This window comes from Urocampus carinirostris, chromosome 8 (genome assembly GCF_059441175.1).
Source record: "Urocampus carinirostris isolate Australia breed hairy pipefish chromosome 8, RoL_Ucar_1.0, whole genome shotgun sequence".
Classification (NCBI taxonomy): domain Eukaryota; kingdom Metazoa; phylum Chordata; class Actinopteri; order Syngnathiformes; family Syngnathidae; genus Urocampus; species Urocampus carinirostris.
The window spans coordinates 15,465,022-15,492,122 of NC_142356.1; the positions used below are offsets into that span (position 1 = coordinate 15,465,022).

The following is a 27,101-nucleotide window of genomic DNA, read 5'->3' on the forward strand; positions in this document are numbered from 1 at the left end:
GCCATGGCGCCCAATTGGCCCTGCTCGTGTGGCGCCAGCTGCGGCTCGTTGACAGATTGGCTTTCCGTCTATTTAAGCTCAGCGCTCTTACTCTTCCTTTGTCAGTCCGTCAACGAACCTCCGCCCCGCAAGACTTGGGTTTTGACTCGGTCCTGTTTTCTGTTGGTATTTCCTGTTCGGTATTGTTCCTGTTTATTGTGTCCGGTTTAATATCGGTTTCCAGTTTCATTCCCGTCTAGTTTGTCCTGTTTATTTTCGATATCCTGTTTTGATATAAATCCTGTCTGTCCCGTCCTGTCCGGTATCAACCCCATCTGTCTGATGTCTGCCCGGGCAATTGGTATCGATCTCGTCGGCCTTCCTTTCATTCCACGCCAGACTGCTGCCTATCGTGCATGACTCCCCATTTCCTGTAAAATAAAAGGCTTGTGTGAGAAACGTCACGCGTTTGGGTCCTGATCCTGTTCCGGTTCATGACTGAATTAAGTGCAGCTCCTTTAAGAGTACACTGACTTGAAATAAAATCAAAAGATTTTTTTTCTTTGTCTGATTAATCAATTGACAAAATAATCGACAATTGAATCCATCATTTGTTGCAGTCTGGGTTCAAACCACACCCTTTAGATGCAATCTCATTAAGTTAGTGTGATAAAGAAAACCCACTAAAACACATTTGGGAAAAATCTTTTCTAAAAAAATGTACCCTGCAATGTCTTTCCTGGTCTCTAAAGCACTGATTTTTCCATCTAGCAGGGGAAACGGCCAGTAATGGATACCAAGTGATGCACCGTGTAACAACGGCAGGTCTGAAAGCTGCCAATGAATAGTGTGAATAAAGAGTGGGCCTTTGCAGAAATACATCCGCCTTCTTAGATTTGCTGTTGGAAATCGCAAAGACAAAACGACGTCGCTTGCCGGTTAATTTAGTTCCGTCGCCTCCTGTCGAGCAGGCGGTCCTGTCAGTATTCATCACTTCACAAATAGCTTTCTCTTTACATGAATATGCAAACACGCCCCCGGCCGATCCAAACAACATCCTATTATAGCGTGTGTTTACATTTAAGTGCGTGTTGTCACACGTGAATGCGCCATAGCATTTTTTTTTTCTTCAAATCTTGGTTTCAACATTTTATTCTGCTAACTTTTCAAAGATTGTATTAGACCAGGGTTTTCCAACCTTTTTCAGGACTGTCTTTTGTTACTATTTAATACATAGGGCGCCCAGTTTTCTATGCACTTCTGGAATCACAACTGATTATGTTATTACCATGTTGTTACTATGTTATTACCAGGTTAGGTATTGGAGGTAGGGTTGAATAGACTCGGTCAACAACTGAACAAATCATTTTACTCGAAAATCACAATGTCCCAACACTGATGAGCTATTTTCAGAACACGTCCGGGGCACCTCAACTGTTCTTAGGGGGCACCCTGGTGCCCATAGGCACCACGTTGGAGACACCTGCACTAGACTTTTCAATCCCAAAGATTTTGTCGAAAGAATTTTTCTCTAACTTTTCCCATCTGCTTTAGCCTAGATGGTAAGGCGCCCGCTTTGAGACTGGGAGGTCGGTGGTTCGCGCCCAGGCCGAGTCATTCCTAAGACTTAAAAAGTGGTCGGCGGCGCCCTCTGTTGGCTGCGGCTGCATCGGCTCGCTACAACGGGTCAGTTGCAATCGACATTTCGTTCTGTGTACATTGTTACACAGAATGACAAAACAAGGAAATTATTATTATTATTATTATTATACAAGCCCTCAAGTCACATTTATTTGTATAGTCCTTAATCACAAAGTATCTCAAAGGATATCACCAGCTACAATTCCACCATCCCTTGATCTCAAACCGGCATGCAGGCAAGGGACAACTCAAACTTCAGCATGAAGAAAATGAGAAATAATGATAATAAATGAAAATATTGAACTAGATTTATTATTTTATATTTCAAGCTTTACTAACATATTATATTAAAGAAGTGGGTAGAAGACGACATGCTTATTTTAGCCTGGACCATTCAGCGGAAAAACGAGAGGCTGGCTGGCCAAAAACATGCAGTAAGCAGCCAAGATAGCTGCGAACCAACAACAAAAAAAAACTGTTATGGCAAGCCTGCACACGGTAGGCAAGTCAGCTAGCCGACTGCTAACGGGGCTAACCCATACAAAACTAAACTGAAAGCCTTTTGGAGCTGCACACTAAAGGGGAGCTATCTGGACAATTTTGTATCGTATGCATCAACCGGGGCCAAAAGCATGAAAGGAAAAGTCACACATACCAAAAAGGAGGCAAAAAAAGAACCGACTCTGGACAAGACGGCAGGTAAATTTACCACACGAAGCTTGAGATCATCAGTGCACACGCCTTGGCCAAAACAGTCAGAAGTCCCTCACCGACACGGATAGCAAAGTTCAAATTACTACAAGTGGAAATGAGCGCTATGCATTCTGTGTTTGTTTTTCAACACAATTTTGCCGTTTGTTTTGCTTCTCCTCGTCATCCGGTAATGTCACAGCTCTACTCTGCAGATTAAATTGTCGATATCCATGGCGCGTAGAATATTTTGAAACCCATCTGCATGATTGTGGGGAGGAACAATACACGTTCTGTGCCTAATTGAAAAAAATGGGTATTTTGTAATCCCTTAATTGATGAATTTATTTTCAATGTAATGAGTCGCAGAGGCTACCTGGTGTTGCATCGCGTCGCCGTTTGTTTCTATGTGAAGATGTTGACTGCATGCCTGGGCTGTTTGACTGACAGCATACAGAAGCCTATCACAGTCACCAACACAGACAATCACACCCACCCAACATGGAGTGCCCTTTCTAATCAGTTCCGCCCTGTCAACACAATGCACGATACATTGATAACAATGACAATAAAGGCATTTCAAAGATAAACCCGAAAAGGAGTGAACCAGAGATAACCAAAGGGCAGAACAGCGAGGGGTCTCTGAATACACCAGCTTATCACAAACACTCACACGGTCACGCCCACCCGACACACAAAGCCCTCCCTAACCTGCCCCTGTGAAAGCATTTGCTGTGTGCTCTCTCGGAAAAACAATGCACAATACGTTGATGTCAATGTCAACAAAGACAATTCAATTCAAAGTCTGCCAAGCAGTGAACCAGCAAAAACCTTGTAGCGAGGGATCTTTGTATATCCTTTTCTTATTCTATTTTGGAACTATCGGGGGCATTTTTAGGTGCATTTCAAACTCTAAAAGCAATTCATGCTCCTTTTCAAATCTAAAAATAAGGATCTCAGAACAGGCTTTGGTGTTTCAACAGAATTTGTTTTAGGGTTGCACTCTCTGTCACCTCTGTCCCATTTCCCTCTTTGCTTTAATATAGTAAATGTTGTGGAATAGACACAGCATTAGCTGGGTTCACATGAACACATTTTGGCAGGATTCTCTTTTTGAAAGTTGTAATATTTGTTTTGAATCTAGAACTGGATAAAGACGAACACCACGTCCTTCAAAAATGTTTTTCCCCTTCAGACGGACTCGTCTTATGCTCTTTGTATGAAAATGGTCTCCTTGGTCGGATAGTGAAGTAGGTATGGGGGTATTAACACATTCATTGAAGCAAATGCTTGTTTAAAAACAGTTTAAACAAGTTACACAAGCTATTATCAAGTACTGTCATTTTAGTATGCGGATAGTAACAATGTCTGTATGTGAGTACGAGCTTGACGTAACCTGTCTACTTGGAACATTTATTTGTTCTGAAGTTGGGATCATAACATGAAATTGTCAGATAGTGGGGGATATAAACTAATGGTAATTATCTAAAGCACCACAAACTCAATGTTTGGTTAAAATGTTATATGTAATATATCTCATCTCATCTCATTAGCTACACCGCTTATCCTCAGTAGGGTCGCGGGGGTGCTGGAGTCCATCCCAGCAATCATTGGGCAGGGGACACCCTGAACTGGTTGCCAGCCAATCGCAGGGCATACGGGGACAGATAACTCACTCGCTCATTCACACCTAGGGACAATTTGGACCGGCCAATCCACCTGAAATGCATGTTTTTGGATTGTGGGAGGAAACCGGAAACCCACGCAAGCAAGGGGAGAACATTCAAACTCCGCACAGGAAGTCTGAAGCTGGATTTGAACCCACGCAGGAGGTTCCCAAGACATGAACTGTGCCCCTCATGCGCTAACCACTGCGCCGCCGTGCTGCCCATATGTAATATATGTTATATGTAATATATATATATATATATATGAGTTGGTGGGTGGATGCAAATGGCAGATTAGAATTAAAACGGATTTTAAGCCTTCCACGGTAGAGGATTGTCATGCTCTCCGAAGATTTTGTTGGTTTAATCACCTCCTTATATTTGATAATTGTCCTGTTGGTTCATTTTTTATAGCCACATTCCTTAGCACGGGTAACTTCTTCACATTTCTTCAATAACTCAAGCTCTGTTTCCATGGTTATCATGTTCTTGCTTCTCTCTTCACCATCACTGACAGTAAGGGTTGGGTAGGGTGACTTTAACTTGATTACTTTCAATTACTTTTGGATTACTCCAACACTAAATATGCTAATAAGACAAAATCAAATAAATATGAATAAAATTATGACTCACAACACGTGGTAAGCTTTCTCTCCTGGCTTTGATCTCTTTGATCTCCGGCAAAACTAACATAAAATGCGACAGAAACAAAATGAAAATAAATCCAAACAGCTTGCCAACATCATTTTTGCTTTTCCATGTATTCCAAGCCTGCACAAAATTTAGTAATTTTATTCATATTTAGTTTCTTTTGTCTTTTATTAGCATATTTGGTATTGGAGTAATCCAAAAGTAATTGAAAGTAATCCAGTTAAAGTAACCCTACCCAACCCTGCTGACAGTCTTGGGACCCAAAGCAAAATATCTGTTTTGTTACGCGAGATTACTATCCCAACAAAAAGAGAGAAGGGCATTGTGGGTGGGTGTTCAGCTAAAAGCTTATCGGTATCTTTTTGATGCTGTTATGCAAACTAATGGCGGACCAGCGTCTCATATGATGTTAACCAAAAGCAGAAAGGCTTCTTTGAAATGTATGAGGTCGCACAAATACTAAAATTGTGTAAAATAATGTATTGGTATCCTGTTATATGGAATGCTGTGATGATAGGCTGAAAAATCTGCATATTCCACATTGTAACGTGAAAGTATCGTAAGTTAGGGGTGCTGTTAACTAGCAAAATTGTGCACCTGATTTTGTCGAAATTTAAATGTAGACATTATGTGCTGCCATCCAAAAATGAACACTCAATGCTTGCAAAAAACAACTATTTTCCTTTTTTTTCGCAGCAGTCTGTTTTTGAAAGACTCAGACGAAGCTGCTTTCATGTTTGTGACCATTTGTTCCGCTCCAGGATATTCTCTATTTTTTCATTTGTGTGTTTTTTGTTTGTTTTTTTGCTTTTTTATTGTTTGGTCTTTTCCTCTCGTTCCCATTACAACAAGGCCGAAAAGAAACAAATGCGCAAAAACAAAGATTATTGGTATTGATTTGGCTTAAAGACAAAAATAAAAACCTTGATTTGGTTGGATTTATATGTAATGCATTTCATGTGGCCCAAAGACATAACAGAGTTTGATACCTTTGTGCAGATCTTTTTGAGCTTATCACCTATAGTAGCTTACGCTCAAACAAAAAACATTTTTTTTGCTTTAGTTGCCTGTTTCGTCACATTTATTGTTTCTTGTTCGCGGTTTATAAGCCTCTGGGGTGATGCAATACGCAGAGATTTAAATATTAAATCCGCTATGGGGGAGAATACATGCAAATGCATAACTATAAGCTTGTGGGTAATTGCAATTTTAAGGAATAAAACACAACATTTACAGCTTGTTACTTTTATATATTCTACATTTAATTATGAGCAGATTGGTTTCCGATTGAAACACCAACACCTTGCAGTATCACTTTAATTAAACATTTGATTTATTGGTGTGAAGTGAAAAATCAAAACCCTACATCCAATTTCATTTATTTCCATTTCGGATGGTTAAAGGTGACTTTCCGGCAAAATTGGAACTGCGGGGTAATTTTTTTTACTGATGTCTTCATTCATTAAGAGAAGAAATTTTAAAATGCGAGTGTTCATTATGAGCTGCCACATACGCTGCATGGATATAATTTTAAAGGCATGAAATAGCACTAATAAAACTCCCGAGCTTTTGATGATCATGCCCACTCAAAACGCCTCTCCATAAATATTTGTTACAATACATCACCTTTAATTGGCTTCTTCGTTTGCGATTTTGCACCATTTAGGTTTCATGATAGCAACCATTCAAAGTATATTAAGCTTTTATTTTGCATGATTTATGAGCCTGAATATCAGGGTGGCCGAAATGACGATATTTCATCGATTCAGACATTTAGCGACATTGTTAGTCTGTTTAATGACAGTGCCTTGCAAAAGTATTGGCCCACCCCCATCCAGAGAATGTTTCGAACTTAAATAGATTTTTTAAATCAACAACATGTGAGACTCAATTGTAAAAAGAAACCAGGCCACCATGTTTGACGGAGGGGATGTTGTTTTCAGGGTGATCTGCTGTGTTACTCTTATGCCAAACGTAATGTTTTGCATCCGGCCCAAATGAGTTCAATTTTGTTCTCATGACATTACCTTGTTCCATATGTTGTTTGTGTTTCATGTGGCTTTTTGCAAACGCCAAATGAGCCTTTATATGGTATTCTCTCAGAAACAGCTTTCATTTTCCCACTCTTCCAAAAAAGGGCATATTAATGCAAAGTATAAGTAAGTTGTCTTATGAATAGATTGTCCCACCTCAGATGTATATGCCTGCTGGTCAGCTAATGTGATGGTCTTGGTTGCAAATCTGATTTTCTCCTTGTTTGGGTTGAAAGTTTAAAGAGACAGCCAGGTCTTGGTAGGTTTGCAGTATTTTTAATATTCCTCCATTTCGATATAATTGTTTGTACCGTGTCCCGGGTGATGTGTAAATGTTGCAAAATCCTCTTGTATCCTATTCCTGCTTTATACTTTTCCACAACTTTATCTCAGACCTACCTGCTGTTTAAGTTGATCTTTGCAATGCTGTCTGTTCTCCGGTGTTTCTTTTCACAAACCTCTGAGCCCATCACAGAGCAGGTGGATTTAACCTGAGATTTAATGACACACAGGAGCCTTTTTTGTCATTAATAGTCATTTGGGTCAACATTGGGTCAATTTAGAAGTCATCAAGGAACTTCCGTAGGCAGTTTTGTTTTTCGTTTTAAATAAAATAAAATAATTTGGTTCCACTTTACAATTGTGACTCGTATGTTGTTGATTAGTTTTTTAGCTTTAAGTTTGAAGCCTTAAAAGTATCATGACACAATGTTCGGTATTTAAAGCAAATTAGCATAAATAAAGAACACTTTGATTTCATTTTTCAAAAATCATGAAATTATTACTTTTGTTAACATACCGCCCACCCCTTATTAATTATAAATGTTGAGTGAGTGACCAATAAATCTGAATTTACTGCATTTAGACACACACAATTGCTGTTGGGTCTGAGCATTTAAAAAGGTCAGAGGAAAAGTGTCACAAGGGATCGATTTTAAAAGAGTTTTTGTTGTGGGCCCTGTGAGCTACTGGCAGATCCTGTGGTGTTTGTTGTGGTTAGTGCAAAGTCAACTGCCATTAGTGACCAACTATACTTGATCTTCCTCGAGCTTCACTGTCCTCAATTGATGTCTGCAATGATGCACCTTTTTTTGTCACTTATTGTGAATCAAATTGCAACAGCACTGACCTTAAAAACATTAGATCTCTGTAATTGCACCAAAGAAGATTTTCACCACCTTTTATTTTTGGTGGCATGCTGTTTTCCACACATTACTGGAGCAATGACTCCACTACCAGAGCATTTATCCCAGTGTGCACCCATAACTACGTCAAATGCCCTGCCTTACACTTGGAGTGTCCTGCTGTGCAGTGTGAGGTGATAGAAATAATTGGCTTTTGCTCACAGAGCTTCCACATAATTAATTCCTGGAGCTTCATAACTCATACAAGCCTCATCATTATATCAAAGGATGACGGTAAGCTCATATTCAATATCACACTTTTTGTGTGCGCGTTGGGTGGTAGGCGCAGACAATGGGAATTAAATGGCATGTAATGTCAGCTCTGACCGAGGTTCATGCCTTTGGCACAGGAAATGACCATTTTTCTAGGTTAGAACTCAGATTAAACTCTTGGTGAAAACTGCAAAGAAATTTAACCCAGTTTTGCATCTTAATGTCTGCGCAGTGATGGGAGGAGTGGAGTCACGTGGAGTGCTAAGGAAGATCAGTGACATGCTGGAGGTGATTCTGAAACGGATGGACAACCTGGCAAAATTGGACAATGTCACAGCCGCTGATACCAGACGCCTGGACGAGCTCAGCTCTGCAATCAACAAGTAAGCTCATTTTTTGCACCCATCTGGAGCAATGATTTTAAAGGAGGCAATCAAACAGAGTACTATTTCCTAGGTGATGACAATGAATGGTCATAATCAGTAGCTGGGCCCTAAATTTTCCAAATTAGCCTCCTTGTCCCTGCCAAGGGTACTGTCAGATCTAGCAGCTACAATACAGTAATGAGGGATCAAATGGGACCAATGTACCCATAATGGTTGCAGGATTTGTCATTCACATTAAAAGAACTGAAAGCTCGATTTGTTATTCACGTATCTTCATTGGGCTTTGTCTTCTGCATTCTGATTGGTGAACCCTCGAAGATGCTTTCTATCGCCAACAAACTTGGACTTCTCAACACGGTAAACTAGTGCTTTCTAGTCGCTCCCTGGTGCTTTTTCCAAAATATTTGATAAGGGAAAGATATATGGTTTCCTGAGGGCAGAACTGGAAGGTAATTGCAGTTTTTCATAACTTTCACATGACGAAGGCAAAGTATTATGTAAAGTGGATCGAATATCCATACAGTTGAGCAATGAAATATCAAGATTATTTTTTTATTTGACAGTGAAGAAGTTATTTCTTAAAAAATTGTTTACAAAATACAGTACCGTTATTTGTTTAACAGATACCTGAGCCTGTAAGTTGGATTTGTTCTTGAGTAATAAATTAATGAATAAATGAAAACAAATAACTAAAGGTTTTTACTTCGCAGGTTATGACTATTGCTGGACATAATGAGGGATTACTCTATAATATTGATAATGGTTTGGTGCCAGAACGCTGCTTCATATTACAATTTACATTTAAAACGTGTTATTTTAGTATTCATACAATCCAAATGAATGAAGATGCAGTCACTAGATGTTTTCTTACCAAAAATGGGCTACCTGCTTTAATTTTGAAATGTTTTGCTAAATAACCACCTGTCATTGCAGAAATTATTCTACCCATAAAAACGTATCAAACATTTTGAGGAAGAAAATGTCTTAATAATGACCATGATCTCAAAACATCAGTAATGAAAAAACAGAATACAGATCGCTTGAGATGCTCATGATAGCTCCATGTGAAAGTAGTATTTCAATTTGACCATCCTGGAATTCATTGCATAAGAAATTGTAGTGCACCATCCCTTCAACTGTCAACATCCAAATGGATTTCAGTCTGATTTTAATCTGGTCGACCCGATTAATCCATCCATACATCCATCCATTATCTGCACTGCTTATCCTCAGTAGGGTCGCGTGGGTGCTGGAGCCCATCCCAGCCATCCTCAGGCAGTGGGCAGGGGACACACTGAACTGGTTGCCAGCCAGTCGCAGGGCACACAGGGACAGACAATTTGCTCGCTCATTCACACATAGGGACTGTGGAGGAAACCGGAGTGCCCGGAGGAAACCAACGCCAGCGCGGGGAGAACATGCAAACTCCACACAGGAGGTTCGATCTCATGACCTCAGGAACTGTGCCGCACACGTGCTCAATTAACAATCCATTAAATTAAATGTTGAACGCTCTTAGTGAGATTATTCCTTGCTGGTCAAGTCAAGTCGAGTCACATTTAGACAAAAAATCCCCTAGGACTGAACAGGCCACAATAACATTTATTTTACCATTAGGCAATTTTACTGTTTTACCTCAGGGGTGTGTCCAATTATGTTATCACAGGTTTTGTCACATTTTCTGTTATCACTCATTCAAAGCATCTTATGGTAAGTTGATTTGCCGAAAATGTTTAAGTGGATGCCAAGATGATGTTTGATTGTTGTATGACTGTATTTAACAGTACTAAGTTCAACGTCATTCAACCATTGATATGGAATTTGGTGACAAAAAAACACTACTGATCCCACCTTTTTTTACTCTGTGCGTTTTTGTGCTGGAATTCTGCTTTCTTGTTGTCACTTAATCCCACATGCTCTTTCACATTGGAAGCACATAAACCCTGTGCATGAGTGCCGATCCCCAAACCTTGTTAAGTGATCGTGGATAACCTTTCAGCCTCACTTCAGCGCAAAAGCACTATATGGAAGAAAGAAACGATTAATACAGTCTGGCGTTGGTGCTAACTGCAATCAATGTCTAGTAATGGAGTATTTAATGCAAGAGAAGCACACTTACTCTACGACCGTTGAAGTTGGAAATCTATGGCCCTGATTTGACAGTTTTTATTAGGGATGACCTGATCTAATCCACAAAATTTCAACAAATCTGTTGCAGGCCAAAAAGACTTATTTTTTTTTATTGGAAAACAATTTGATCTAATCCATGAATTGAAACGATGACATATACTATATCTTCAAATCCACTTTCATTCTTATTGGTTCTTGTTCAGACAACATTGTTGCCATGTTGCAAATGGTTCTTCATTGAACAAGGGATTTCTTCGGCATATTTGGAGCATCCTTGCCTCCACACTCAAGCAGATTGTTGCAAAAATAAATTGGCAAACCTTTGTATCGTATGCATGCAGAATTTACACTGCTGAGTTTTTTGGGGGGGATAAAAAAATGTTTTAACGAAAACTCAGGAGTCCATAACAATGTATACTAGAGCAGTGGTCCACTAGCTTTGATCTACCAGAGACCCGGCTAACGTCCGACAATATTCTCGGGGTCCCGCCAAATAATGACATAAGGAATAAAAACAATAATGACTACAATAAAAATAATATGTCTAAATCCACTTTGTATTCACTAGACCATTACAGATCCAGATGACATAGGAAGAGGCATTGGTTTTTATCTCATCGTTACACTATTTTTACTCACGGTACAACGTTGTTTAGGCTGAACTTTTTCCTATAATGCTCTATTACAATGCTACACAATCTGACCCTGTGAGTAAAATAGTGTGATAATAAAATAAGACCTAAAGCCTTTCATCTTCAATCCCTTGGTCCAGTGGTTCGGACTTGGCGTTCTCACCGCTGTGATCCAGGTTTGATTCTCGTTGCATCCAAAGTTAAGCAAATGTGGTCGGTGGTGATTGTTTATTGATAAAGGATTGCTCAAATACAGTAATATACTGCCACTATTACTGCAAAGCCTCCCACACACATATTGACGTTTTTTTTAAGGTAAAGATAATACATTTAAATATTGAATAAAAAGCGATACTCCAAAAATAAAACAACCTATTTTCTCTTTCTGTGCGGCCCGGTACCAAACGACCCACAGTCCGGTAACGGTCCGCGTCCCCTCTGGTTGCTGATGACTGTAAGAACGCCCACATTTTTTTCATATGTCCCCCACAGTAATACCCTTGTTACAGTAATATAATCTGAAAGGCTAATAGCCTGTAAGATTCATCGTTTTCCTCATGTTGAGGTTTTTGAGTTTTTCCTTGCCCTCATGTAGGTTTTAGATCAGGAGATGGTGTCATAATAGTCTGTGGTTTGCAATAATCTGTGGTCTGTGCAGCCCTTTGAGACTTTTTGTGATTAAGGGCTATACAAATAAACATGACTTGACTTGACTATCAGCATTGCCAATGTATTTGATAGGAAAAAGTGGTATTGGGCCATCATTTTTTTGTATGAGATTAGATTTAAAATAATCATCACACTGTTAAATGAACTTTGCCCCCCAAATTTTTAGTATTATAAAATAGTTGTTGGCGACACAGAGGTTGAGTGGTTAGCGTGTCCGTTCTGAGGTCATGGGATCAAATCCAGCTGGCAGCCTTCCTGTGCAGAGTTTGTATGTTCTCCCTGTGGTTGCGTGGGTTTCCTCCTGGCACCCTGATTTCCTCCCACATTCCAAAAACAGGCATGGGATCTTGATTGCCCGGTCCAAATTGTCCCTTAGGTGTGAATGAGCAAGTGAATGGTTGTCTGTCTCTATATGCCATGCGACTGACTAGCAACCAGTTCAGTGTGTCCCCTGCCCACTGCCTGGGGACAGCTAAGATGGGCTCCAGCACCCCCGCGGCCCTACTGGGGATAAGTGATGCAGACAATGAATCGATGGGTGGATAATAGTTGTTCCTATTTGGAGGGAAATCCAATGTCTCATGTTCAACAGTTAAGCAAAAAGGTAAATAGTCTTTTAACATTATTTGTCACTCAATCTGAAAATGTGTTTAGTACATTGTTACAAATAAAAGTCAATACATAAAGTAACATGACTTTATTTATAAATATGAATAATATGGTTTCCTCTTGGCAAGAAAGCGGGAGGCAAGGATTTTTTTAGTCCAAATATTTCGCTTTGGACAAAATATTGGGCGCATTTCAAAGTGCTCAACCGCAAGGGAGCATGCATTTTCATTTCCACATACCTTGACCGTAACTGACTTTTACTGAGGTTTGTAGAGTAATCCCTTGGCAACTGTCCCTATTTCATATGCATAGAATTGGCCTGTTGTTACTGAACTCCTAGAGTAGTTAAAACACTTTTTGCAGTGCCATTAAACACACACAAACACATTCATTACTTTTTTCTGCAATGTGTGACCTGAACTGAAATGGATCTCGAAGAGAAAATTGTTGGAACATCTAGGAAAGGTACATCTGCACGTGCCATGTAGCTCACCATGATGACTATCCATTTGTTACACTCATGTGTGACTCAATTTTCAAGAAATCGTAATACATTTTTGTTCGCTTTTCTGATCCTGTACGCAAAGTGCAAACAGTACCCTAAATCATCCCGAAATTTGAAAGTGCACCTTACACCGTGCACCATATATATCACAAAATACAATGAAATTGATTAGAAATGCATAATGTAGTCATACTTGTGAATCAACACACGAGGTTTTAGGGTATCCGATATTATTTTTGCAATGATTAATTATTAAGATACACCTCTGACCATAATAGAAATGCATTGTATGCAACAGGGCTTGGGTCCCGGCGATGAGAGTGCTGTAGTCAAGTCAAGTCAAGTCATTTTTATTTGTATAGCCCTAAATCACGAAGAGTCTCAAAGGGCTTAACAGATTATTACACTATATTACACAGAATATTTTTCAGCCGACGAGAAGAGTAGGTTATTCATATGCCATGGAGTAGAAGTGAGTAACCAATGGTTTCTCAACTGATCTGACTTCAGAACCGGCCATTCCACCCTAATGACAAGCTGCAACTCAAATCAAGAAAAGAAAATTCCACTTCTAAAATGTATTGAATAACAAGATTGTGCAGTTTGAAGCAAAGGTAGTAGAATATTTTCACCTTTATTTTTCAAAAAACGATATAAGAGACTCCTTAAAAATACTTTAAAATAGCCACATTCTAATATAAATGTGTACCCAAAGCATTAATGAAACATGTCATTATTTAACTATGTAGATCACAGGTGTCAAACAGGCGGCCCGCGGGCCAGATCAGGCCCGCTGAGGGATTGAATCCGGCCCGCGAGACAACACTCAGAGAAGCAAAAGAGAAAAACAAGCTGCAGGTTGAAATCTCTGTCTCTCTCTCTCTCTCTCTCTCTCTCTCTCTCTTCCACCCCTTTTCTTTCTATTTTTCTTTGGATTTCTTTCTTCCTCTCCCTTTCTTTTCCCCCTCTCTCACGACTTTTTATCTTTCGTTTCTCACGCTCTCTCCCTCTCTCTTTTTCTTTCTTTATCCCACTCTCTCTCCTTTTCCCTCCCTCTTTCTCTTATTTCTTTATCTCTCTTTTTCTTTCTCTTTAATCTACTAGTCCGGCCCCCGAAAGAATGTTTGTTCTATCGTGTGGCCCCCGAGTTCAAATGAGTTTGACACCCCTGATGTAGATAATACAGCTTAATATACAGGTAATTAGCTAAAAATGTAAAATTATTATATGAACTTTCTTACTTCAACATTGTTGTCACTGTTTTCCACTTTTCCTTCCTCTTTTTACTAACTCTAAACAAATCAAATTGCCATCTCGCACCCTGAGATCATCCTCCTCCCTCAATCTCATTACACCCGCTGCCCATCTCAGCTCCATGGGGAGCAGAGCTTTCAGCCGCTCTGCCCCCCAGCTCTGGAACTCATTGCCGCCTGACCTCTGGAATTCCGCCACCATGTCCACCTTCAAATCTGGACTCAAAATTCACCTCTTCAGACGGTCATTTTCTTGATCATCTGCCTCACATACCGCCCCCTTTTTTTTACTATTTATTACTTGCTTGTTTTATTCTTGCTATATTGTTGTTTGTTACTATATGTACAGCAACCTTGGGGGTCCTGAAAGGCACTTCAAAATACAATGTATTGTTCTTATTCTATATGAAAAATATTTGACAAAGACTATGTTTAGAGGGTGCACCTTATAAACCCATGCGCCCTACAGTGCGGAAACTACGAGGGGGAAAAGGGTGGTAAGACTCATTTGCAGAAAGCTGTGCTGTGGCCAAGCTGGAGTTTCATCTTTTTTTGCTTGAGCTTCATGGGCGCTGACAGACTGCTGTGTAGTAGCGAATTAGACTGGATGTCTGAGGCCTGCAATTCACCCATGGGGCAGCCACTCATTAGGGCAGAAAATAACAAGGATGGGGAGAAGAAGGAGAGTTAACAATGACGAATGAAGGCACGATAATGTTGAGTTGACTCGCTGTATTTCAGTTATTGTTGTTGTATGTTTGCCTTTGGGCCTTTGTTCGCTTGGGCATGACTCCAGTGTTTTTTCCTTCTTAATTTGGTGACTAACAACCTAGGTTGTCTTGGAAATAGTGTTGTCATGTGTGCCTTACTATCAGTATTGGCGAGAGCATATGTGCAATGTCTTACTGTTCAAGTATTTTTTAAGTCAAGTCACATTTATTTGTACAGCCCTTAATCGCAAAAATGTCTCAAAGGACTGCACTGGCCACGATTACACCACCAATGATCTGAAATCGGCAAGCAGGCAAGAATAATACTCAAAAACCTCAGCATGAGGAGTAAGAAACCTTGAGAAGGGGCCACACTAGAAGTAACCCCCCTTCCAGGATGACCAGGCTGGTACAAATGTTGCATTAGGCAACAGTACACAAAATTTAGTTTGTGTAACCAATAAACATAGGTAATATGTACAATTGTTCAAGAAGTTCAAGAGGTCCAAGACAGTGACCACGCAGCTTCCCATCTCAGCCAGCTGGTTGATGCTTCAGGTTCAGGTGCTGGCCACTGACTCATTTTGCCACCAGCCAGGCAACCAAAAAGAATAGGAAAAGCAAAGTATGAGTTTGGCATCAATCAAAATCTATAGAATAGAAGTGTGTCTTCAGTGTAGATTTGAACACTTTCACTGAGGTTACAGATCCTGACCCAGGGAGCAGAGCATTCCACAGCACTGGGACCCAGATGGAGCATGCTCTTGAGCCTGCAGATGTATTTTTGGCTCTTGGACTCAAAAGTAGACCAGCATTTTCCGACTGGAGGCTCCAAGCGGGAACAAAGGGGAAAATCAAATCAGAGAGATTAAAGAGTGCAAGTCCATGCAAACTTTTATATGTTAGTAACAGATCCTTGAAGTCACATCCTCAACTGACAGAACCAGTGCAAGTTAGCTCAAATTGAAGTAAAAAAGTTGTCCTTGTCTCAAGTCTCGCTGCCACATTTTGAAACGGCTGCAAACTTCTGATGCGAGACATCAGGAGACTAGAGAGCAATACATTACAGTTATGAAGCTGAGAAGTAATAAACGCATGTATTTTGATCTCGGCATCTGATTTTAACAGCATCGGGTAAATGTTTACAATATTTCGATCATGAATGAAGGAAATTAAGATCCAAAATCAAACCTAGATTTTTTTTGGACCGAGTTACTCTGGGTGAAATCAAATTTGTCAATGCTCAGATCAGTATTGAGAACAAATTACATCAATTATCTTGACCAGCAACTGACATATTGTTTTTTTCTTGGTTGATGTGCAAAACAGTAAGTGACATCCTTCTTTGCAGTATATCTCAGTAAGGATGCCTCCAAATTTCCACAAGTTAACGCAGCAGTTGCCTTTAGTGTCAGATACTGTGGAGAGTCATTTGCATAGCAATGGAAACTAATATTCTACTTGCAGATAGATAATATTACCAGGTAGAAGCATGTAAATATTAAAACGGCACAGTACTAATACAGAGCCCTGTGGAACGCCACAAGTCACATCCAAATGTTCAAAAATGTAAGTATAAATGTCAACATGACAAATCTAATGCATTCCATTGCACGTTATTTTAAAAATAAAGTGATACCTTTATTTTGTTTTTAATATTGGACAAATGCGAAGGAGATTTCACAGGATGCAAGTTCCTTATTTTGACTATTAATGTGCCCTAGTTGCTTCTTTTTCCAACTATCACATTAAAGTCGCTATTTGCCAATCATGTTGCTGTTCTTTGATTTCACACGCTTTAAGGCTGATCTCTTTTTGTAACCTTGAAGAAGGAATAAAAGGGTGTCTCCGAGGTGGACTTTAAAACTGGGAAAGGAATTCCATTATGTGAAGGCTTCTCTCCCTAATTTCTTTGCAAATTCAAAATCCATTGATTTCTTCTCTCCTCACTTTGAGTGTCTACTAAAGTTTAAACTTAACATAAAGCCAGCAGGGCAAATACATTTTAAGTGCAAATAGTGTAAACAATTTAATGTTAAATGTATTCAACAGTATCAAAACGGAAATACCAATACTGGATAAGAATGTCAACGAGACTACTAAAATACCTGAATTTGCACAATATTTTCAAAATAAAGTCAGCACTCCAAATAAAGTGTCAGCGCAATTGGATAAAAATCTGAAAATATGAATACAGTGCTAGTCATCAACAGTATCGATCCCGAGACAATAGTATTGATCTGACCAAAGTACTCGTTCAGTATCAGAATTATCAATATGTGGATCAATCTGTCCATCCTTATTTTATAAGACTTTGAGTTGGATTTTATACACGAAGTTGCATTAAAATGGATGTTTTAAAGCATCTTCTTCTAGAATACAAAATAGATATAACCTGATGTAAATCAAACGGTTCAATCGCCATTGTAAAGCCTTTAATGAAGCAAAGAACTTAAAAGGTGCTGTACATCAAAAATAAATGTCTTGTGAATAACTCATTGAAGAGTGTTGTAAACAGCCCTGGTAAATTTGAACGATTAAGTCAGCCTTTGTCAAATGAGGCTTCACTATTGTTTTAATGAAGCCATTTTTCAGAAAACATTAAAGATGGCACTCAGCTGTCACCTGTCAATCAAGTTTTCTTTTTTTAGCTAGCAGTGCAGGGTGATATTTTTTCCAATGTATTTTTATTAAAATCACATTTAACGGCGTCCCTTCAACATCCAGCAGTAGTGCCGACTCAAAACACTGCGTATCCTCGTAGCAATTCTTTTTTTTTTTTACTCAAGTATTAGAACAGTGTTCAACAACACTACCAGTTATGTATGCGTTTCCAAAATAATAAGTTATGTTATTACTATTTTGTTACTATGCTATTATGCACTTACCAGGCTGTTGTTCTTAGAGATGGATTAAAAGAGGCTCAGTCAATCACTAAAACATCCGCATTGTGTAAGGCCACTGTATGATTTACATCATATAAACAAATCATGTATTGAATAACACCTAACATGTGAATAATCTCTCATGATTGATTAATTGATTGATTATTGCTCCAGCGAAGGTCGGGGGGTCCCGTCCCTGTGCGTTGAGCCGACCAGATGAACCAGGTTTTTCCAATGCTGGCGGTCTTGTGCCAGCTGTTCTGCATCCTCTACAACAACTCCGTGTTGTTGGAGGTGGCCCGCAACGACGTCGAGCCATCGAGTGCGGGGTTTCCCTCGTGGTCGTCTCCAGCCTGCGGCCTTTGGGTCAAACTGGAGAATGGATCGTGTCGGATGGTCTGGTGGTAGACGAAGGACCTTGGATGGGTCTGGCCTTGATGCGGCGAGGGGGCTTGCGTGTTCCAGTGACCCTGGAGAGCGATACCGTCGGGAGCTTGCTCCTAGTAGTCACCCATGGCGAGCCGGTCTCCGGGGTAGGTTCCAGACAAACAAAGACCCCAGCGTGTCGGTACGCTGTGAGGTGGCAGCCCCACCAACCGACTATCCTGCGGAGGGCTAACAACTCACCCAGGAGAAATCCCCTTTGTTATGAAACTGACCAGAGAAAGAAGCCGGATCTCTCATGCCAGAACTTAAATATTAAAGAAAATCTCAATAACAATTCTGTTGAGCTTTTAAGAACCGGTTCGCAGGCTACATAGGGGGCTACCTGGTTCCCACCAGCACCACATTGGTTACCCCTATACTAAAGTATTGTAAAAACTCCAGTAGATTCTTGCAGATGTAATTATAAACCCTGTAAAGTAATTCCTGTTTTTTTCTCTTGGTTTTCGTTCCAAAAACATCTCGCTGTAGTCACAACCCATGATGTAAAAACATTTATTTATTTATGAAATACTCAGGAACAAACCCAATTTTAAGGCTTAAGTGTTTGTTGAACAAATAAAAGTACTGTACTTCATACACATTTTTTACCAACAACTTCGGCACTGACATATTATAATTTAAAAATATTTTTTCTGTTTTATTGCACATCTTTGTCGCCATCGTACAGACATTATGGAAAACTGCATTTACCTTCTGGTCAGCAACCCCAGAGAGCCACATTGGACCGAAAAAAGGAAAAAAAAAAACATGGCTCTTGCTGCAAAAAAATAAAAGCCTTGTTAAGCCTAATAAAAGAGAGGAAAACATACTGTATCTGTAGTCATTGAGAACATTAAGAATGTGTTTTTTGCTTGTCACAGGGGTGCTGTCAGGCAGGACGGAAGGAAAACTGAGATCACTTGCACTCGTTTCTTGGTTTTAATTGGAAGGAAGGAATGACAACACGTGATTCTTCGATCCGTTGTTTGACGGATGGACGAAGCTTGACAGGCGGGCGAAGGCTTGGCGGGAATGGTCGCGGACAGGCGGTATCGTCGTGTTGTTGGTCGGGGCTGGAGAAGAAGGGTGTCGTAGTGTTCGGAAATGTGGTCAGGAATCAGACGGGCAGGGCAGGTTTTAGGCAAATTCGGAAACGGGTCGGCAACGGAGATCAAGTAGAAAAACAGGAGGCAGGCAAAGAGTCGATGGTACGGGCTTTCTGAGCAGATGGCAACAGATAGCATAGTACAATCAGACAGCTTGTTTCCGGAAGCTGAGGATTTAAATGGACAGGATGCGCCAATCAGCTGTCCTGGCTGTTGGCGCCAAATCCTGAGCACAGGTGTTCCCGATCCGGGTGATTGTGACAGGAGCGGCAAATTGCATGTGACTCCATAGCAAGTTTAGCAGGTCGAGAAGTCCAACTTGGTTGGCGATAGAAAGCATCTTCCTCTGCTTTTTAGTGATTATGTGGGTCCTGAGTGTTTTCTTGACATGATGGCTTATAGAGAAACTTAAAAACGAAAAAAGATCTGCGCATACTCAATATAGCTTCCTCAAGCTGTTTAATGTATGCAAACAATTCAGACCACAAAATTATTGACACGCAGGTAGACGAGCAGAAAAGGGGCGGGGCAACCGTTTAGCCAATCAGAATATAGAACACAATTCCCAAAGAAAATCCTCAAAGTAGGGAAATCCCGATATAAGTACTATATTACTGTTTGGAAATATATATATTTTCATTAAAAACGATCTAATGTTGTCTTCTCGAAACCCCAAGTTTGATTGCTTATTCAAATACAGAAACAAGAATTGGTATTCACTGTTTACTGTGTTTTCACCCCCATAATATATACTCTATAAATAAATGCATAAAATAAAGGTATCAGTTGTCGTGAGTAATACGGGTACTATTACAAGGACGCGTTGACGCTACATGACAAACCTTTCTATACCTTATATTTCTACGAGCTTATTAGATGAGGAAGAGGAGGCTTGGGGGGGGGACTCTTAAGAAGAACATGGAACGACATTTTCATTTCCGATCTCCATAGAGACTTCCCTTCTGCTCATTGATTTCCTCTTTCTTGGATCTTTTCCCTCATCCCCTCGAATGCACGTCTCACTCGTCTTGATTTGTTGTTGTTTTGCTCATTTGTCGAGAAGACGCTCGTTAAAATCCAGGGTGCTTTTGTCGGTGAGTGCTGCACAGCCTTTGGATTTCCGCAGGATGCGTTCTTGTTCTCTTTGAGCTTAATTTTTTTTTGTCTGAGGCAGACCTTGTTGTTTTCTTCTATGGAAAGGAAGCAGGGCATTTAATTGTAGTGCCCTGTGGTGCTCTTTTTTTTTGATACTGGATGAGCTTCCTATTTCATGGGTACTTTTACACAATACTCTTATTCTGTCTGTATTTTGCCCTGTTTCTACAAAGTGTTCCAAAGGTCTTGGAAACATTTTGACATTGAATATTTCAGAAAACTCTTAAGGTTATAAAAACACATCTAGATAATTCAGAAAGCTTGTATTCTCAATTTTCACATGGAATGTTCAATGTGAGCTGCATTGATCACATGACACACATCAAGCCAATAGTCACATTTTTACCAAACGCGTCCCAGCTTTGCATTGTCAATGGTTGCAACAGCTTTTGTTATGCGTGCCTTCAGCTAATCCACGTCTCTTGGAATAGGGGGCACATAGATCAATGCTTTCACAAATCTCCAGAAAAATAAATTGGCGTGATACATGGAGATCTGTGCGGCTAGGACATGAGATCGTGATCATTCTGTCTAGACTGTCCACTCCATCTGTATTGTGTTAAGAAACCATCTTACCCTTAAGCTCTAGTGTGGCACGCCCCATCCTGTCACCAGACTCTTCCTCACTTAATTTATACATTAACCAGTTTTCCAGCATGTAGAGGTATGTCTCACCATTGACTGTTGCTCTATTGTGTATCACTTTAGTTGTTTTGTTCTTGATGTGTTTTTAGATGTTGCCTCACTTTCAAATGTAGTACTTTTGTTTCATTAAAGTGGACTCTTTCAATGTACATAGCCCCATTTTGTGACGACACTTGTTTGTGTGTGTTGCTTTTTATTTAGGTACAGCTGAACAAAATAATATTAACCACTAAATGAAAAATGAAAAAAAAATGTTGTTGAAATACCCTTTAGAACAAAGTACAGATTTGATGGTGATATTTTAAACCAGGGGTCTCCAACATGGTGCCCACGGACACCAGGGTGCCCCTGGGGACAACCGAGGTGCCCGCGGACCTGTCATGAAATATCTCACCGGTGCTGGGTCGTTGTGAATTTATAGTGAAAAAAATGTTCCGGTTTACTGAATATATTTAACACTACTTACGATAAATAACTTGGTGATAACCTTGTGAAAACTTTGTATTTTAGTAATGGATCTCAAACTGTATGGCCCTGGCACCAATTAGTAACAAAAAGTAACTTTCAGCTTAAATGGTTGGAGACCCCTTATTTTAAACAAACTAGTCAATGTTATGTATTTTGAATTTAAAATAACAAAAATAATAACTCCAATTCCAGATGTTTCAAAACAACACAACCAATTTTGTGATGGTTGTTTCCGCAAAACAACAAAATCGTGGATTTTTTCCCTTTCTGACCCAAACTTGGGTATTTTTTTTTATCCAAGTTTAAAATGTGTGATGCAGTCAGAATCTTTATCGAGAGACCACTAGCCCCCACTGGACAGTACTTTTGCTAATGGTAAAATATTGTTTTAGCGAACAGTGTGCAGTATAACAGTGCTTGAATACAGTAAAGTTATAAAACATGCATAACTGAAGTGGAACTCAGTGAAATACCGAGCTCAGGCTAGACTGAACAAATGTGTCCATTAGTCGACGCTTATAACCATGATGAATGTTTTGTAATGTTCAATTACATCTGTTTGAGGATGTCACAAATTGTATTTTTACACCCCTAGCCCCCCCAAAAAGGGTAAGTTGTGTGCTTTACAAAGCTTCATATTCTCTTTTTAAGAACACATACTGGAATAGATTAAGAATTTCTGACTTAAATCTATCCATATTCTTCACTGGATAGCCTCAGTCGGATCGTGGGGGGTGCTAAAACCCATCCCAGCCATCTTCGGGCAATTGGGCAAGGGACACCCTGAATTGCTTGCCAGCCGGCCAATTGCTCACTCATTCACACCTAGGGACATTTTGGACCGATCAATTAACCTGACATGCATGTTTTTGGAATGTGGGAGGAATCCCACGAAGGCATGGGGAGAACATGCAAGCTACGCACGGGGAGGCTGCAGTTGGAATCGAACCCTAGACCTCCACACTGTGGGACTGCACGCTAAAGCCCCATCCGCGGTGTCCAACTTTCTGACCGAGTGTTTTTAAATATCCTACTGTTACTTTGAGTAATGTTTTGCATACCTCCATGAAATATTCATGTCCACGTGTCACCAACTTATTCAGACAATCAGTCCTTGCACAAATAAGAGCCAGCTGAACTGAGATAAGTGGAAAAAGTAATAGTGAAGAAGAAAAGATAGATCATATCTTGTCTAATATTTAAAGCAAGTGTTCTTCTCTGGAAGAATATATCTCAATCTGGACTAAAGATTTGTGCTTTGCTTTCGAGCGTCAATAAAGACAGATAAGCGAAAATAAAGACTGTCCCCAAAAAGAAAATATTAGTCCGAGTTCAGACCTTGTCCAAGGTTGAAATGAAACAAATGTTCGGGAAATTTATATCCATCCAGAAGCGTGTGTTTCTAACAAGGAGGTAGTGTGTGAAACTTCACACCTGCACAAGATGTGCCCCAGTCCTGCTAAAAGCCAATTAGCACCTAAACAAAAGATCAAGTCCTGCAGTAAATGTAAAAAAAAAATCATGAAATCTAAATGCACTACAAACAGTGTCGAATGGCAGCAACCAGAAATGTTTTAACAATGTTATGTCCTCTTTATTGGTAATGTTGTTTTTTTTGTGCTCTTCGTATAATTTGTAACAATCCAGCAACCGACTGGTAATTGTATTGTAAACATTCATTCTGATATGTTTTAGCCGCATGCATATTTTTGTTTTAAAATGGTTTATTTTGTAAACATGACACAAACACTTTTAACGTTTTACAATGCTGCAAAAATATGTAGAATAAATATTACATTTCAACTAGGGGAGTAACCATTTCACTATAAGATGAGAGGGAAGATCAGCTGGTACGTGTTGCCCACCCCAGGAGTAGAACATGGAATAAGTTTTAGTAGGTATGCAAATTAACAAGTAATAGGTGGCCCCAATTCTAATTTTGCTCTGGGCCCCATGAAGGCTGGGGCCGGTCCTGGATACACGCCAGACAATCTGTCCCGTGCAGAAACTTTCTTTGTGCTCTCTCTGACCTCAATGAATGATACGTTGATATCAATAACAATAGAGACGATTCAATTACAAATCTGCAAAGGAGCTAACCAGCAATAACTAGGTTTGTTATTTTTCATTTACAAACATTGCATTGTTATTATAACGTAGATGACTATGTCTTTATTACATATTTACCCTGGAGTGCCATGTCTAATCTCAGTGCATACAATGTCTCACAACGTTGATAGCATTGACAATAAAGACCATTCAATTCGAGTATTGTACACAACTTTATCTGCAGCTCTCAGAGGAACTGTCAACTCTGTTCTGAATATTTTGCAAACTATGACATATGTGAAGGAAAGTTAAGCTACGTGCTTGTTTCGAACTTTGGAGATAAGAATTAAGGAGGTTCAAAAATGTCTCATTAGAAAACATAACTGCCAAGGTTAAAACTTGAGATTGTAGTAGAATGAAGAAAAGAACACACTCTGAATCAGAGATTTAGGTTTTTGATAGCCCCTTCCATCGGAGGTGCGTGTTTTCCGGATCAGATCAGGGAGAAATCACGAACCTAGGCTTATTTAATGGAAAACACAAGAAGGAAACTACACATCTGATTGGTTGTAGCGTATCTTGCTGCCCACGCATGCATGTGCAACCCATTGTATCATTGTGAATGATTTGTGATCGCGCTGTGAAATTAATGAGGATTAAAGCCATCTGCTGATTAGACGACGCATAGCAGCACTACAGTGCTGAAGTGCCCGCGAAAAATCAAGTCATTAAGGAGAGGTAATGGGCACTGCAGCAGAAACGGGATGAGCTATAATGAAGGCTTCACTTCCGCATGATTTTTAACCGTGCGCATGCTACAACTACACAATTACCGTTCGCACGTCGACAACTTGTTTAGCGCGTCTTATCTGGCGCACGAGGAGTTCTGTCATCCGGCAGAGGAAGTGGCGGCACAGGTCCATTCTATTACACGCTCCAACCAAGTGTCTACCAATTTGCATCCCTCGCTAACACTCGTACATCTGTTTGAGATGTTAAAAATAGAGGGAGGGGTGGGCCATGCTGGAGCACAGGGGGGGATTGCAATTAAACCACGATAGGCGACAAGTCCCACAGAAATGGAATCGTTCTAGTCCTTTAAATCGACTCTGCGCGGACATCAAATCACTATTAGAACCAAAAACAGGAGAATCCAGCACTCTTGTGCACTTAAAAGCGAGCAGTTATTGCCGTACTGCAAACAAACTTTGTAATGAGCTTTTTGGCTTCACCACATTAAGCAGCTTATAAATGTACCTGCAAATGTCACTTCCTGTTCCGCTGCTGTGCTTTCTGTTGTTTGAAGCTTCAGCACTATGTTGCATGGGGTTGCTTCTCTTCTGGGCATTTATTTTCAAAATAATTCAATCGTGTGCTGTTTTTGCTGTTTCTGTGAAAAGTGATGATCACTTGGAGTTTGGACAGAAGCAAAACTATTCCAGATTTTTTTTGTTTTTTTACATATATTATTCACTTTATCATGTCACGTAATCTGGGGAAATTATTACTCCAGACTTACTAACGTATAAGCAGTTACTGAAAGACTTTAATTATTATTTACAGGAAATGAAATGAAAAATGAAATGAAATGATCTGCATTTCTATAGCGCTTTTCAAGTCAATGACTTCTCAAAGCGCTTTACATTGTGCTCCACATTTCCCAATAGCGGCCTTGCAGCCATATAAGGCGCTAACCTGCTTATTGGGGGAATTAGGGGTTCAGTGTCTTATCCAAGGACACTTCGACATGTAACACCGACGAGCCGGGATTCGATCTGGATCCCTTGATCCCAAGACGAGCGCTCTACCTCCTGAGCTACTGCCGCCCCCAGTTACTTCTGCATTTAAAATGTAACAGTGAAAGAATTGATCTATGTAACAGTTTACTGACACAAAAAAGTAGGGTTTTACTCCAAAAGTAACTGTCTAGTTACAAAATACCGTATATAGACGCTGAATTGGTCCGTAAGTTGCTTCAGTGCTTTATTAAGTATGTTCAAGGCTTGCATAAGTAACCTGTATTGTTTTGTACTAAAAAATAATCATTTCAGCAAATTATTTGCTCTATAAAGATAAGTAAAGTTGAGTTTAACTTACTTTTGGAAGATGCGCTTTAAGAGGTCCTCCTCCGTGGTAAAAAGTGGCCGAAAAAAAGCGTTCTGACCATTTTCTTAACCGCATCAAGCTTTCTTATTCCACTTTAATTTCAAAGGAAACGGCTCGCCTCTTCTTTACACTTTGCACCAACCATATTGAATGGGTGCATGAGATATTAAACCATAAAAATGTGCACTGGATATGATATAGATATAGACAGTATAGAACGTTTACACACGAACTAGGAAGAGGAAGTGTATTTTTTATTACTTCTGGGTGGATGATAACAGCACCACACGCCGGTAGCGGCGGAAAGAAGCACTACAGTATTGTCCTGTATTTGGAAAAAGGTGCACACAATACAAAATCTAACTTACAGCAATATCTGGGTATTTTTCGACATCCCGAAAAAAATGTTCGTATCTACCGTTTTACGTAAGTCGAATGGTGGTAAGTAGGGGAGCGTCTGCAATCTCGCATAGAAGACACCTTCCTAAAACCCTTTAAAATAGTCACATCATAAGATTAATAGAAGAAAATGTGTATACCAACGTTTGGAAGCAATAGACCTTTCCTATTTGTTGGCTTGTGCAAAGTTCGCCAACTAACGCTATCCCGAGACACTCTATATCAATATTGTTTCTGAGCTTCAAACCACTCTAAGATTTTATTCTCCATTTCTAGGTACTTTCTATTTTGGTTTTTATCCAGGCATGGCGTATTTTAAGAACAATTTTATAAATAAAAAAGGCTGCAAAGTTCAGCACACTTTACTGCAAATGTTGTGTTTACATTTGCCCTATTTATTTAGTTTGTCCCTATATAAGCCGCACCCTCTTACCATGCATCGCCTACTGGTGACACACTACCTAATATGCACATATAAGCTGACCCCATGATTCCATTATTTTACTCTATAGTTGTAAATTTAGCTTACATGCGATTGTATACGGTAGAGAGAATATCTACGAGGATTAATTTAGCATTCTCGTACTCGTGCTTGAAACAGCGCTACTATTACTGTATTAAGTTGTACTTTGTAGGTAGACATAAACATGCCCACAGGGTGGTAGTGGCTCAGGAGGTAGAGCGCTCGTCTTGGGATCAAGAGATCGCAGTTCGAATCCCGGCTCCTCCGTGTCACATGTCGAAGTGTCCTTGGGTAAGACACTGAACCCCTAATGCCCCCAATAAGCAGGTTAGCGCCTTACACACAGCTGCTATTGGGAAATGTGAAGCACATTGTAAAGCACTTTGGGAAGTCTTGACTTGAAAAGCGCTATATAAATGCAGATCATTTCACACAACTCAATTGGCA

General features: G+C 39.9%; 1 protein-coding gene across 1 annotated transcript in view; it reads left to right on the forward strand.

Annotated features, from left to right (window-relative positions):
* Positions 1-27,101, forward strand: part of LOC148360810 (alpha-1,6-mannosylglycoprotein 6-beta-N-acetylglucosaminyltransferase B-like) — a 155,913-nt gene that overhangs the window by 36,964 nt on the left and 91,848 nt on the right. The window contains exon 3 of the mRNA XM_088341707.1: positions 8,291-8,441. Coding sequence (XP_088197833.1) covers positions 8,291-8,441 — 151 coding nt within the window. The remainder of the gene's footprint in view (positions 1-8,290; positions 8,442-27,101) is intronic.